This window comes from Megalobrama amblycephala, linkage group LG11, assembly GCF_018812025.1.
Source record: "Megalobrama amblycephala isolate DHTTF-2021 linkage group LG11, ASM1881202v1, whole genome shotgun sequence".
NCBI classification, from domain to species: Eukaryota; Metazoa; Chordata; class Actinopteri; order Cypriniformes; family Xenocyprididae; genus Megalobrama; species Megalobrama amblycephala.
The window spans coordinates 39,186,453-39,202,395 of record NC_063054.1 but is presented as its reverse complement, the minus strand read 5'-3'; the positions used below and the strand labels follow the sequence as shown (position 1 = coordinate 39,202,395).

Below are 15,943 nucleotides of genomic sequence, written 5' to 3'. Positions count from 1 at the left end.
TATAACACTTCAGCTTGTGATTATTATTAAGAGCGGGTCATTTTTTAGGATTCTTTAGCTAACCTAAGTCTCTGAGATCCTAACACCTTGCACTTCTGGAGACTCCAGGTAGGTTGCAGTTCTGGAAAATGGTGGCGCTGGAGACTAAAGGGTTCCTGATGGTTTCACACTTAATTCTTCACCTTAATTCTTCAATCTTTTGCAGTTAACATGTGTCTTTTCTTTTCCACCTGATTTTGTATGACCCCGCTGACCCCATGAGCATTTTGCTTTCCCTTGGTCATGCTTTAACTTTGCAAATTCTAGTATTGCATTAGTATTGCGTCCTTCTTGTGAGTATTTAATAATTTTTGACTTTTCAGTCTGAGTTAAATCTCTTTTTTTGGCTCATTTTGCCTGTAAAAGCAAACCTGCCTAATAATTCTGCACACCTGAATATAAGGCATTTTTCATTTCCAGCCTTCATGAACAATTATATATCACTTATAAATGATTAAAAACATTATTAATAGTAGTTATTAAGATTGATGTGGATTGGAATTGGTAAAATGTGCTTGGAAAAAAAATATGATCAGAAAATCAGCTTGCCTAATAATTCTGCACACAGTGTAAAGAACGTTTAAAGTATTTTTGTAACTATAGAAGGTGCAAAAAACCCTGCATAACTGGCATAATAATGAACATCAATAAACCTTAGTTTATTAACCTTAGCAGACGCCATATTGAATTTAACAGATGAAAACGAGGCTGTGAGAGATAGACTCTTTACAATGGTACATACTGTATAGGTAAAGGTACTAGATAAATGTAAAAACTTTCAAAACTTTATGGAGTTTTGGTCTACTAATTTTTATTTTAATTTTTTTTTTTTGGGGGGGGGGTATGTTTTGTCAGATGAGCATCTGGCATGTTGTTAAACAGCAGTACAAACTGTTTAACACACTGTACTTCTATTTAAGAAGGCACTAAGGTCTATATATCATACATATTAAAAATACATTTAGCAAAACTAAGTAAAAAGATTATTTGATAGAAAAGCTGAGATTCAACTGAAATGTTAAATACGTTAATCTTTATCATTTTAATTTGAAGATTAAGTTTTACTTGAAGGCAGAGAAATTTAATATTACTAAACATTATTGCTGTATTTCCAGTTTGGGATATTTTTTGGTGAAGAGCTAGAGGACTTGTGCAAATTCTGTAGAAATCTTTAGAACATTTCATTTAAGAGTGATTCTTGAGTCAAATCTGTTGCTTTTGTTCATAGATTCCAGTGTTAAGACCATTCCAGTGATGAATCACTTAGAGAAGTGTTACAAATGTGCAATCCGGTTCCCGCAGCTGCAAAAATCACAACGGACTTATAAGACTGTCAGTCAAAATGGATCCTGTCAGTGAGCATCAGCTGCGTGACCATTACAACCCTCAGATCTTACAAGAAGGTACAGGAACTCAAGCAGAGATTCCAGTGCTGCGGACATCAATAATGAAAAACTACAGAGAATGAAGGGCGGAGCCAGAAGTCTCTCTCTCTCTGACCTCCATTCAGATGCAAAGCCCAACCTGAGCTTTCATTGGCTGCTGGTGCAGTGGGCGGAGCTCTGGCCAGCCTCCAGCACGTCATCTTTGGGTGTCAACCTTCAAAAAGCCAATTAAAGTAGGTGTTAAACAGCAGAAGGAAAAATTAAACATCTATTGAGATCTGACAAATGCAAGGAATACTGCAGGCTCAGCAAGTTCATCTGTCTGTCTGGAAAGCTGCAGGAGACAAAAGAAATTCTGAAATGTGAAGCTTGTATTTTTGTTAAAGCACTAATAAAAATTTCAACGTGGAATTAAGATATTTTCTGTGTATGTGTGAGACTTCTAGTTATTTACTTACAGTGGCTAATGAATCAGAAGAATAAAGTTAGGGTTAGGGTTAGGGTTAGCCTAACCCTAACCCTAACCCTAATAAAGCAAAACTATTTGAGCTACAAACCAGTGTGTTTATGACAATACATGAAAATAATATGTTAAGAAATACCAGTTTGCAACATCAAGCAGCATAACAGGCTGTTTAGTACTAGAGATGTGTGAGACTATTGCTGCTGCTAGTCGACTTGGAAGTCGACTAGCCATTTACTTTTTTTTTATTTTTTTTATGCACGTTTAATGTTTTATTTTTTATTTTTACAAAGGCTATGTTTAAATAACCATCATGTTAATGTTAGATTTTAAAATTCATTTAAATATTATATATCTGGAACAGAAAACAAAATCATTCCATTTTATCTCAGGTTTAGCATGTGTTGGTTTTCACTCGCGGCGGGTTCAGAGAAACGTCCACTCGGAAGCCTTCGCAAAACTAGTAGTGTTTTCTTCTATGTCATGTCAAACGAACAAATAAGCTTGCTTATAGGCTCATTATACTACCGGTTATGAGGGACAATACGGTATGAAATTTTATATTGGATTAAAAGAAAAACATTAAAAAAAAAATTTTTAAAACGTACCTGACACTTAGAGAATATGCTTACATAATGTATAGTTGTCAAACTATTATTGTGATTTTATTTGAGGAAATCTGTTTATAATAGGCTATTAGGTTTTAACTTATTGGTCTTGCACTATTGATTCAGTTGATTTGAATCAACATGTCTATATTGGCTAACGTTGATTAAATTTAATATACAGTGATCATAACGCCAGGCAAGCACATCGCATATATCTGACCTGTTTTAAGCGGTATTGACTGTTCATAGATTAAAGAGTATATTTCAAATGGATCGTATAATCGTATATACAGACCGTCTCTGGGGTTAGGGTTAGAATAGTAAAATTTCAGTTTAAAGTTCATAAAATAAGTCATTGTGCACATACCTATTTTGTGTTTTGAAGTGAATGACACAGGAAGCCAGACACATTCAATGTACAAATTGCCGTACCATTCTTGCGTTTAAAATAAAGTTGGATAATAAATCGGAGAGTCTTTGGGGGGAGATAGCCACATGTAAACAGTGTCATTTCTAGGTATCCTTGAGCATATAATGCAAAAGTTAAACAAACAAATGGCCATGAATACACTATTATAACAACTGAACCCAAGTAAAATGCTTAATTTGAATAGAGATGATGTAACATACAAAACAATGAATAGATGCATCTGCTTTCCTTTTAGTACTTCAGATCAGTGATTAAATGAATTGATGTTCCCAGTGGAAAGGCTGTCATGTGATCTGAATGTAAACTGCATGCACCATTGTCAAATAATCATCATAATATAAAATACTGACCTGTGTAAGCTTTCAGCGCGGCTGCTGATCCGACTGGAAGTGTCGGCTTTACTGCGTCTCTCAGTGGGAACCATCGAGCCCAAGCCTTCCGAGGAGTGAGGCGGATCACAGACGCTCTGGCTGGGAACGCAGTGGTTGCGGATTGCCGTGGAGACAGGCGTGTTGTCATGGTTACTGCTGACAGGGGTGTGAACGCCTGTGCTGGTGCCCATGGACTTGGACACGACCTTGAGCTTGTGTGAGGAGGACTTGTAGTGTTTGGACTTGTGCTGCACGCGGCTGTTGTGCTTGAGGAAGAACTCGCAGGACTCCTGCAGGACACGCCTGCTCTCGCTGATGGGGCTGAAGCACAGAAACAACAAGAACTGCTGTCAATCGATCAAAAAATTACCGAATTAATCGCACACTTTATCTGTAATTAATCACGATTAAAAACATTGGGGTTTTTAATATTTTTTACAGTTACAGTTACACTCCAAATTAATGTAGAAACAAGTTAAAGACAGTATATTTTGAATATTTGTTGTAATGGCATCTTTTTATGAATGAAGGCCAGTATCACTGCTACTATTACAAGCGAGGCTCCCGCACCTCCTTCCTCGCACCACCAGAGGGAGCCATCACAATACTGACCGTTTCCCATTCAGACTTCACTACCCATAGGCCCTCATTCCTGCACCTGCACCACATTACACACGCACACACGCACGCTGCGAAGTCTTGCTTTGCCCCGGTGATCATATAAATGAACTATAGTGTCCTGAACCCACTAGTAAAAATATATAAAAAATATCTGAATAATTTTTGGTTTGACAGTGTAATGTAACGCTTGGCCAAATTATGATGGGAAAAAAATGGATGCTGCATTAATTGCATTAAATATTTCTAACACGTTAAACTGAGAAAAAAAGTAACTGCTTCCGTTAACATGTTAATTTTGACAGCACTACAAAAATCACATAGATTCTGTTTTTATACAGGTAGACATGCAAAACAGTTGCTTCCTCAACATTAAATGGGACCTATAATGCTCCTTTCACAAGATGTAATATCAGTCTCTGGTGTCTCCAGAATGTGTGTGTGAAGTTTCAGCTCAAAATCCCCCACAGATCATTTATTATAGCTTGTCAAATTTGACCCTATTTGGGTGTGAGCAAAAACACGCCGTTTTTGTGTGTCCCTTTAAATGCAAATGAGCTGCTGCTCCCGCCCCCTTTCCAGAAGAGGGCGGAGCTTTAACAGCTCAACAACAACAAGGCTGGAGAATCTCACGCAGCCAAAATGACATTGTCAGTAACGGTGTTCAGCCTTACATTGTTCAAACCGGAGTCGACACTGATGGAGAGACAACAACAAAGAAGTTACAACTTTTAGAATGAAACTGGACGTTTCTGAATGGTTAGTGGATACATTTATGTACAGGTGCTGGTCATATAATTAGAATATCATCAAAAATTCCATTCCAAAAGTGAAACTTGTATATTATATTCATTCATTACACACAGACTGATATATTTCAAATGTTTATTTATTTTAATTTTGATGATTTTAACTGACAACTAAGGAAAATCCAAAATTTAGAATCTCAGAAAATTAGAATATTGTGAAAAAGTTCAATATTGAAGACACCTGGTGCCACACTCTAATCAGCTAATTTACTCAAAACACCTGCAAAGGGTTAGCCTTTAAATGGTCTCTCAGTCTAGTTCTGTAGGCTACACAATCATGGGGAAGACTGCTGACTTGACAGTTGTCCAAAAGACGACCATTGACACCTTGCACAAGGAGGGCAAGATACAAAAGGTCTTTGCAAAAGAGGCTGGCTGTTCACAGAGCTCTGTGTCCAAGCACATTAATAGAGAGGCGAAGGGAAGGAAAAGATGTGGTAGAAAAAAGTGTACAAGCAATAGGGATAACCGCACCCTGGAGAGGATTGTGAAACAAAACCCATTAAAAAATGTGGGGGAGATTCACAAAGAGTGGACTGCAGCTGGAGTCAGTGCTTCAAGAACCACTACGCACAGACGTATGCAAGACCTGGGTTTCAGCTGTCGCATTCCTTGTGTCAAGCCACTCTTGAACAACAGACAGCGTCAGAAGCATCTACAGACAAAAAGGACTGGACTTCTGCTGAGTGGTCCAAAGTTATGTTCTCTGATGAAAGTAAATTTTGTAAAATCAGGGTCCCAGAGTCTGGAGGAAGAGAGGAGAGGCACACAATCCACGTTGCTTGAGGTCCAGTGTAAAGTTTCCACAGTAAGTGATGGTTTGGGGTGCCATGTCATCTGCTGGTGTTGGTCCACTGTGTTTTCTGAGGTCCAAGGTCAACGCAGCCGAAGTTTTAGAGCACTTCATGCTTCCTGCTGCTGACCAACTTTATGGAGATGCAGATTTCATTTTCCAACAGGACTTGGCACCTGCACACAGTGCCAAAGCTACCAGTACCTGGTTTAAGGACCATGGTATCCGTGTTCTTAATTGGCCAGCAAACTCGCCTGACCTTAACCCCATAGAAAATCTATGGGGTATTGTGAAGAGGAAGAAGCGATATGCCAGACCCAACAATGCAGAAGAGCTGAAGGCCACTATCAGAGCAACCTGGGCTCTCATAACACCTGAGCAGTGCCACAGACTGATCGACTCCATGCCACGCCGCATTGCTGCAGTAATTCAGGCAAAAGGAGCCCCTACTAAGTATTGAGTGCTGTACATGCTCATTCTTTTCATGTTCATACTTTTCAGTTGGCCAAGATTTCTAAAAATCCTTTCTTTGTATTGGTCTTAAGTAATATTCTAATTTTCTGAGATACTGAATTTGGGATTTTACTTAGTTGTCAGTTATAATCATCAAGATTAAAAGAAATAAACATATGAAATATATCAGTCTGTGTGTAATGAATGAATAGAATATACAAGTTTCACATTTTGAATGGAATTAGTGAAATAAATCAACTTTTTGATGATATTCTAATTATACGACCAGGACCTGTAGTTGCTGTGGAGTTGATTCAACTCATCCACTAGCATGTGCCGTCATGTTCATCTTTTGTGTTGAATTGACCCTCGTTTGTGAAGCAGTCTGGCGTCGGCATGACAACAACACTCTACTACAACAACTCTTCCTCTTCTCTAAAGCAGCTCAACATGGCCCCGCCCCCGAGAACACACAACAAAGGGGGCGGGGCCATGTCAGGCTGCTTTAGAGAAGAGGAAGAGTTGTTGTAGTAGAGTGTTGTTGACATGCCGTCATTTTACGCATTTATGTAAATTTTAGTGTTAGTGATGTCACCAAGCTGTTTGTTGTAGTCCTTAAACAGCGATTTCTGTAAAAGAAAATATCTCTCTTTAGATTGAACTTTGAGCGTTGTAACTTTGCAGATGTTGTTTATGATCAAACAGCAACATTACACACGAACTAAAGTTAAAAAAGTCAAATCATAATCAACCTTTTTTTGTTTAAATTATATTGCATTGAACAGATCAGAGTGAAACTAAAGTGGAAAACATGACAAAAAGAATAATCCATAAAGCCATAAACAGTTGAGTTAGGGTTAGAGAAAGTGGCCTCACTCTTTTTTGCGCGTTCTCTTGAAGAATGACGCCCACTCCGAGCAGGTCTTCTTACTGCTGACCCAGAACACAGCTGGTATTCCCACAACCAGCGTCATCAGGTACTTGATGAGAAACAGGGAGAGCTCAGGCCGCTCCGCATCAATACTCTACAACAAACCAAAGAACAGTCAGGCAGGCAGAGACTAAACACTTTGATAATCTCACAGCACAGGACTGATGTCTCACGCGGCTGGAGCAGGGGATGCTGTACTCCTGACAGTGCTCGTGGATCCAGCTGTTCTCCCAGGTGCGGCGCTGGGCTTGTTCGTACAGGTAGCAGCCGAGCAGCACCAGCAGAGGCAGCAGGTAGAGGCCGCTGAACACGCCGATGCGGATCATGAACTTCTTCAGCTTCTCCTGGTTCCGTTCGTCATGCTGGATCACCTGACGCACGTGGTTCAGAGACACGATGCCAGCGAGCAGCAGCGACAGGCCGACCAGCACCCCGATGGCCAGCGGAGCCACGACGAACCAGCGCAGCACCGCCAGATCGTACAGGCCGACGAAGCACACGCCGCTGATGCCGTCTCCCTCCACCTTATTGAGCGCCAGCAGCACGACGGTCAGCGCCGCGGGCAGACCCCAGGCCACCGCGTGGAACCACACGGCCTTCTTCTCTATGGCTTCACAGCTCCACTTCGGCCCTGCAGCCAGAAACCAGGTGATGGTCAGAATGACCCACCACACCATTCCCGCAGTGGAGGAGAAGTAGAGCAGCATGAAGAGCAGCGAGCAGCTGCGGCTCCGGCCTCCCAGCACGACCGTCGACACGCGGCCCGGCACACTCGGCTCAGAGCAAGCGGCCGCGTCATCCAACAGAAAACCAACAAAATAGACGAGAGAGACAAAACTGTAGCAGACAGAGTAGAAGACGATCGGCCGCTCGGGGTAGCGAAATCGCTCGACATCAATGAGGAAGGTTAAAAATGTGAACAGAGTTGCACACAAGCACACAACGGAGCTCACGCCGATGAAGGTCTTAGCGAAACGCACTTCATGTGGCTTAAGGTACATGTTGTCGCAGGGCGGCGCGCAGTCTTGAGTCCCGAGGAAAGAGCCGGAGCGAGTCTTCAGCTGAAGGGGGCACCAGAATCCCAGATCCCGTCCGGACGACAGAGAGCTTCTGGACGTGGTCACTTCTTCTACGGCTGAAACGGCAGAACCGTCAGGAGAAAAGCGACATGATTCCAATCTGAAAAACACAAACAAACATAAAAAAAAAATCACAAATAATTCACAGATCTGAAAACATACACAGTGTCTCACTGTCAAACCAAAGGGTCTTTCAATTCTAGTTACATAAAATATGTTTTTTCAAAAAAAAAAAAAAAAAAAAAAAAAAAATCACCATTAAGGCTGCAAATAACAATTACTTTAATAATCAATATATCTGTTGATAGCTTTATTATTATAATCCCTTTACATTTTCTGCTCTTTCAAAACAATGCTGCATGTAGGATTTCAATCACATAGTTTATCTGAATCCTAACTGAGGACACTTAATATTCAGTAATATTACTGATTTAACTGCACTGACACTATCAGATGTAAGCAAAACTTGAAGGTCTCACCGGTCGCACTGCAGCTCTGTCGGCCAGCTGATCCCGAAGGTGAGCATGTCTCCGCTGCAGTCGGACCGCACGCGCTCACACAGCTCTCTGCACGGCCGCAGCACACGCGTGTGATCCCTGCACTCGGGAACAAAAGCCTGGCACAGGAACAGATGCACGTCAGGAGAGCAGCGCAGGCTGGCCAGCGGCATGAAGTGCTACACAGACAAAAAGAAAAAGAATTGCATAAATAGTCAGTGAATATAAGCTCACTGAAGTCTATGGAAGCATGTTAATGTCAAAAGCGACTGCGAGTTCAGTTTGTAACCGTGTTTCTCTGTTAGTCGCTGAAGTGCCCTTTCACAGAGGCAATAGTCCTCTCGGTTACTGATGTAGAAATACTCTGTCCTGCACTTGAGCAGAGGCTTTTTTGCACAACATCACAAACATGATCATCCTCACATGTTTACGTCATGTCCGCAAACAAAGAAAAGAAGTTCTGTCTTCTACAGCAGTGGATATGCTGCTTTCTATCTCAGAAGACAGAGGCACCTCTGCTGCTTGGACATGTGTAGCGGTAGATTCTGCTGCGAGATGTGCTTTGGTTTGGATCTATTTACATTGGCAGAAGAAAAACAGACAAAGTAACTGGTGATATTATGTCTGAAATGTATCAAAGGATACTCTCCCGCATGTCGCTCCAAACCTGTATGACGTTACACGAAACACGAAAACATTTTTTGAATATCTTCTTTTGTGTTTCATGGGACAAAATCATACAGGTTCAGAACAACACAAGGATGACTAAATGATGTCAATTTTTATTTTGGGGTCAACTATGCCGTTACATTTTTTGTGAAGTGTAATATAAAAGCATTATCATACACTCCCAATTGTGATGTTGGTCTGAATATCAAAATTAGAGAAACATGGATCCACAGGCTGGGCTGCAGATTCAAATGACCTTCACCAAACCTTACCTTCATCTTTATTGCAGCGATGTCCTGGTCATAGTGCTCAAGCATGTTGGGGAAAAAGGTGGTGTTGTACGGCATGCCATGACACCACTGCACATGCACAGGCTCGCACGTGAACAAAGTGTGGCTCATGCAAGAGTCCAGCAGGAACAAAGCGATGCTGAACCAAAGCAGGATCTGCATGGCAGCCATCCGGAGTTGAGCCCAGATGATTCAGGAGGATCTCCAGGATATCGGAGTCATCAGCGGGACACCAGCACAGACATCTACATGAACACACGAGGACTAATGTAATATGAGCACAGTCACGTCGAGACTGGAATTCAATCTGCTAAATATAACAAGTATTTGTGTGCTCTCAATTAATAAAAGCAAAATAAAAACTGTCTTGAAAATCGAAAGTTTGAATCTTTCTATTTGTAATCATGCATATTTAGGATAATTTTATTGATAATGTACTTAATAATCAACAGCAACAAACAACCTTACACAAACAACAGTTGAGAGGGTTTGCTCTGCGCCACTGGACAACTTAAACTTGCCTCCTTCTGCACATATAATCAATCAGAGGAAACCATTCAAGAAAATCAGCTCTAAGTATGACTATAGTGGGTTGTCATGCCTGTGGCATTGAAAAGTTCAAATTTAGGATCTCAAAACAAGTGAGAATGAAGGTCAGGGTCATATATAATAAATTTGCCATAATGAATGAACAGAATATGAAGTTCAACGTCACGTGTTGACGAGTCAGATTTATGCTTCACGTATGTTTATGATGGTGGTGGTCTGTATCTGACTGCAAGATTTGCTCTGCTGATTTACTCTATTGAGAAGTATTGTTGAGTGGTAGGAGAGATTAATCATCCTAATTAGTGATTAATTATCAAGACGATCTTAAATGTAAATGATTTAAATATCAATAGATATCAGAGGATATCGTTTGTGTAGGAGCTTAATTATCAGCAAATATATAAAATTAGACATGATGCAGACTTTGACCAGTATTGATTCACTAACCATCCTCCCAGAAAAGCATGCTGAATTTTCTATTAGTCTTCCTTATTTACATAATCCATCCTAGAAAGTTTGTATTCAACATTCATTTTGTGTCATATAAACGTCATGTTTTTGACTTCTCTTCCTGTTTTAATAATGGTTTGTTTGGTCTAAACGTGTTTCTGTTCAAACATGAAAAATACTCTAGTAATTTATAGTAAATAATACTATAGTGTTTTTGAACCATACTATAGTAAACTACTTGAATTAATTTGTTGTGGTAATATAACAACTATAGTAATATAAACAATTTACTTTACCCAAGTTTTCTACAACCATAGGCTATATTATACTACAGTGGTAAAAACTAAAGTATTTATTATAGTTTATCAGTTCACTATAGTTAATACCACAGTATGATGTAGCATTGATTAACAAAGTGTTGTAAATACTCTAAAATATACAGTATACTACAATTTACTATAGTATGGTTCAAAAACACTATAGTATTTACTATAAATTACTATAGTATTTTTTCATTGGAACATGTAGGCTTATCAACTCCGGACACTGAGCACATCAAATATCGCACAAAGTTTCACAAATGTTTGTACAATTTGATTATATCTTACTTTAGGTACAAAATCCTCTAGGTCATTCTCCACCGGGGACTTTGTTTCAGAAGTCTTCATGTATCCGTGAGTTCTCCTGAAGAGCAGGAGAGAAACAATCGCTTTGTGGGAGTTTGTGACTTCCGAGAAAAACTAAACTCAGGTATGCGCGTGCGCAGAAAACGTCATCATATTCACCTTCGCAGGACTCTATCAGATGTTTACACACACACACACACACACACACACACAGCGCGTCTCTCTCTGTATATTACTGTAACTACTGTAATAATCGCGCACAGCGGCTGAGTTGAAGTTCTGCTGTATCTGTGTTTAATCTTGTGTTTAATCTTGTGTTTAATCTTGTGTTTAATCTTGTGTTTAATCACATCGCTCTGATGAACTCACCGCAAGACGCCGAAAATCTCGCCCTTATTGTTGTCGTAATGGATCATGAACACACATCACCTGAACGACTGTATGATGAAGATTATCACTTTGATCTGGTCTCACCTCTCTTTATCATTATTCGCAGTTTCAGTTTGACTATCAATAGGTCTATCATCATTATCTCAGTATCATGTGCGTTTCCTGCATGTTGTTATATTAATATTTTATTCCTTTGACTCAGTGAGGCTCAATACTGTCACCAGTGATCTTTCTCTTTTTTAAAATGTGTTTTTAATATTTAATTCTTTATTTTGCACTTTTAAGACAGTAAAGTTTCAGATGTTGTCCTTTAGAGAAGTTGAAGTGATTCCAGACAGATGCAAAAGCTGTAACTTCACCATTCTGATGGCAAAAGCATGGTCCCCCCCCCCATGCAACTTTATTTCAGTAGTTTCTTACTGAAGTTTTATCAGTGACATTTTTGAGAGCTCTTGAAAGCATTGGATGATCGTATGTTTCACAGTGCCTGAGCGATCTCTTTAATGAGTGATCAGTCACAAAGACGAGCACACAGGTTCATCGAGCAACAGCCATTGAGATGAAAGGGAATGCCGATGGAAAAGACCCAGGTTTTCCAGATAAGTTCATGTGCTATCTACTCTTGTGTTCAATCAAACATCTCAGGAAAACATCATACACCTTACACTTGTGAAGGGGTGGATTTACAGTCCCTCTTCCTGAATTACATAATGAACAAGAAATCATAGTTTTATTAAACTAGTGTATCTATTCTGGTGTTTCTGTTACAGGCGATGTCTGTATTTGGTATCTGACCATGTCAGGAATGCAGTAACAGTGTTTACTCATTTATCCGGCTTCCAGTTTTGTAATTTATTAATCAAATTAATCAAGAGTTAGATTTTGTGGAAAGAGAACTGTCAGTTTGAACTTTGTTCTTATTGGTTTTGCTCTGCTGTTCTCATGATGAGACGTGAACACAACGTGTCTAAGGTCGTGAAGGTCAGTAACGCGCTACATGAATCCACTGAGTGTAATTCTTTAGATTTATAGCACCATTGGTCACTATATGTTAAAATATGAATCATGTGTAGAAGTTTGTATCATTGCTCTGTGTGGATGTAGTTTTCATGTTCTGTTCCAGTGAAGTCCTGACAAAACCGATATATCGCCTATGATTTATCTAACTGTGCTCTCAGGGGTTGTTTATTATTTTTAGAGGCATGTGACCGTGCCAAAGAAATAATCTCCAGGAGAATTCAACAGAATAGTCCTTCTGGAGCTCTTATCAAAGTTTCTTATGTATAGAAGGAAGTGTGTCCAAGATAATGTTTTTTAAATGAGCTCATTTGAGTAAAGAACAGAATACCATGTTCGAATGTTGCTAAAGTTATCTGTACTGTTTACGCTCTCTAAAAAAATAGGATAGGGTGTCAATTTGACAGAATTTTCCGTATTTATTTTTCACAGGTGTTTTTTTCCTGTACTTTGAACTTCATTGCATTGTGTTTTAGGGTTAACAGAAGTGTCTGTAAAATTATAATTTTATATTAAAGCTGCAAGCAGCGATGAAAGGGCCCTCGCACCCGGGCTCACCGCCACCAGTTGGCCTTAGGAAAAGTGTGCAAAGTTTTATGAGTTTTCGAGCATGTTTAGGCCCTCAAAAAAGTGATTCATTTGGGAGAAGAAGAAGAAATGGAGCAATTCCAATAGGGTCCTCAAACCATCAGTGATTTTCTGCCAGTACATTTTCCATTTTTTTATTGATTTTTATTTATTTTTTTATACAGTGCAGAACCTGTAGAAATGCATAGGAAGGATGCTTAAAGTTTGTCTAAAACGACAGTGAATAGATTTATAGTGTTACATTTTTTTCCCAAAAATGACTGTTCCCCAAACTCAAAACAAAGAATCCCTTAATTGTTTGCTAACTCTTAATGCTGTGGTTTCCACACTTTATTAAGTAAGAAATGTTTGAGAAATGTTGAGCTCCAGAAATGAACATTATAATGATTTAGAGTATATACAGCATATTAGAATGATTTCTGCGGATTTGTTCATTTAAAAAAATCAAAATATGTTAAAATAGAAAAAAGTTATTTTAAATAGTAATACTGTTTCCCAGTATTGATGTTTTTACAGTATTTTTGATCAACCAAATGCAGCTGTAGAAGAGACTTCTACACAATGTGAATTTGTATAAAGGCTTGTTATTTTTAAGTGAAGCACAAGATGGCATCAGAGCATTGAGTATGAGGGCAGGGTTGCTGATTTAAATCAGAACCTCTTCAATAAATATTTGTTTTTACACTTACAGCCTCAGTTCAGAAACGTATAAACTAAAAACTTTTAGTTAAGATTTGTTGAGTTTATTATGTTTTAAAAGGTTTTTAGCCTACTCTCAGATAACCATAAACCGAAATTAAATTGAAGATCAATTAAAAATGTTGAGTTCCCAGGTTATATTTCTGTTTTATTTCTTGCTTTGTACTTTAATTCAGTTTCAAAGAACAACCTTTGCAAAGCTGCTTTTTCATACTCCCCCTTATTATTGCAGCAAAAATCTCCCGTTACTTTCACTGTAAATGTGTCCGAACTTTATTGTACGAGTCCATAATACTTCATGAATATTTTGACTTTTGCCGTTTTGCATCAAAACTTACATATTTCTTGTATAGTTTTTTTGCCATATCTTTTTTTTAGAAGCCAAAGATGAATCACAGAAAGACGAACTGATGAATGTTTTTCATAATTAATACCTTTACTATGGAATTTACATTGCAATCATTTATAGCCTATTTATTTATATCTTTTTTTCTTTAGATGCCTGTTGTGAAATTCCTGAGATCATTTTTCTTTAGCTAAAATCTCATTTGGTGTCCCTTTGATTTCGGAAATGTCTGTGGAAACAATATGTCATGACTTTCATCTTCAATGTTTTCTTTCTGTAGGTTTGCGCGCAGGGCGACGAGTGTTCATGACAGACTGTTAACAACGGGAGCGTGCATCTGATCTCTGTGCGCGTAACAGTGAATCTACAAATGCACCAATCCTGAGCTCGGGACACGGTGGCGAGCAATGAGTCGTTTGCAGAGACGCAGCAGTGAATGTCTCAGATCTGTTCAGAAGCGGTAGCATCGCTCGCGTGAAGTTCAGCGCGCGGTGACACGGACGTGCCAGATGGCGGGAGCGCAGCCGGGAGTTCACGCGCTCCAGCTCAAACGCGTTTCAGTGCCCGAGAAGCTGAAGACGGGTGACAAGTTCATGAAATGGGACGATGTAAGTAACATAGATGGTAAATTCAGTCCTTTTCCTTTTTTTTTTTTTTAAGTGAACTTGTTGGAATTGTTAGCGCGCGCTGCGAGTGTAACTATCAGGTTCTGTCAAATGTCCAATTAGACAAATGCTTGTTTCCTCTAGGATTGCTTTGTGTGCGTCTTAAATTAAAATGTTTATTGAAAACCTATTAAAAAGATAATTCACCCCAAAACGAACCTTCTGTCATCATTTAATCTCCCTCATGTTGTTCCAAACCCGAATGAATATTTTCTTGGTAACCCCAAATAGATTCAAGAGTAAAGTACTGAGAAAAAGACATACAGCCTTGGTTTTTGAAGAGTAAATGATGACAGAATTTACATTTAGAGTGATTCTCTCTATAAATGCAGATATGCTGTGTAAGATGTGTCATGCTGCACTATACAGGCATGTTGTCATGTCATATTTGCATAAAGCTGCATCAGTTTCAGCTTTAATGTTTCTTTGACATAATGTTTAGGGAAATTACCTTATTAATAACTTTAATCATAACAGCTGGCTGCATATGCACCTTGGAAGTGATGCCGGAAATGCTTCTTCCCATATTTCCCCCTCAAGCTTTCAAACACTGGCCTCTCCTGCCATAAAGGTCAAAGCTGTGAAAGTCATCAAGCTAAAGTGATTTGATAGGAAAACAAAATGCAGACAAAGAGCTTCATGGAGAGACAAGCACAACTAAACAACAGAGATAACTTCGGATTTTACCAGAAGAGGAAAAACTCAAAACTGTAGATAGGTTCTTTGTATTACTGATTTGACAAAATTAATTTCACAGAAGTCATGGGAGAACTATATTGTTTTAACTGCAAGCCTCATTTAAACTATGAAGTGTTGGGCCGGTGTGTGGCGAAGAGGGACGACAGAAGCGTGTCTGCATCTGATGAGACCCTGTGTAGGATAGAAGTGGGATTTTTCCCATCAGGAACCACTTCTCTCCAGTCGATCGTAATCAGTTTTAAACGGGAACTTCACCTGCTGGTTTACTGAACATCTCTAGCGATATTCTGCGATATTCTGGGAGTTCTTACTGTGTTTTGCCCATCCTATGAACGGCATAAATGAATGAGAGAGTGAAAGCATTATGTGTTGAAGCAGCAGGCAGATCAGGGAGATGTTGATGGTGAATCCTCATCTTTGATGCTGGAGCTGTGTTTCCAGAAAGAGGTTCTTAGACAGACATAAACTGCTCCAGTTAA

The 15,943-nt window shown here is 39.3% G+C and overlaps 2 protein-coding genes across 3 annotated transcripts in view; one reads left to right on the top strand and one right to left on the bottom strand.

The window, feature by feature from the left end:
* Nucleotides 1-523: 523 nt before the first annotated feature.
* Nucleotides 524-11,199, bottom strand: LOC125278659 (frizzled-6-like). Of its 2 annotated transcripts, none has more exons than XM_048207988.1 (7): nt 11,043-11,199; nt 9,418-9,680; nt 8,459-8,655; nt 7,074-8,079; nt 6,846-6,994; nt 3,276-3,617; nt 524-1,638 (listed from the first exon to the last, which is right to left on the bottom strand). In XM_048207988.1, exons 2-7 carry the CDS (start codon nt 9,604-9,606, stop codon nt 1,572-1,574), a joined length of 1,950 nt encoding a protein of 649 aa, XP_048063945.1. In that variant the 5' UTR covers nt 9,607-9,680; nt 11,043-11,199; the 3' UTR covers nt 524-1,571. The 2 variants fall into 2 exon arrangements, with proteins under 2 accessions (XP_048063945.1, XP_048063946.1); XM_048207989.1 differs by having other exon boundaries at nt 9,418-9,699; nt 11,043-11,186.
* A 2,484-nt stretch (nt 11,200-13,683) lies between these two features.
* Nucleotides 13,684-15,943, top strand: part of LOC125278656 (1-phosphatidylinositol 4,5-bisphosphate phosphodiesterase beta-1) — a 66,348-nt gene continuing 64,088 nt past the window's right edge. Inside the window, exon 1 of the mRNA XM_048207971.1 lies at nt 13,684-14,708. Within this exon, the coding sequence (XP_048063928.1) occupies nt 14,610-14,708 (99 nt within the window). The 5' untranslated portion in view covers nt 13,684-14,609. The remainder of the gene's footprint in view (nt 14,709-15,943) is intronic.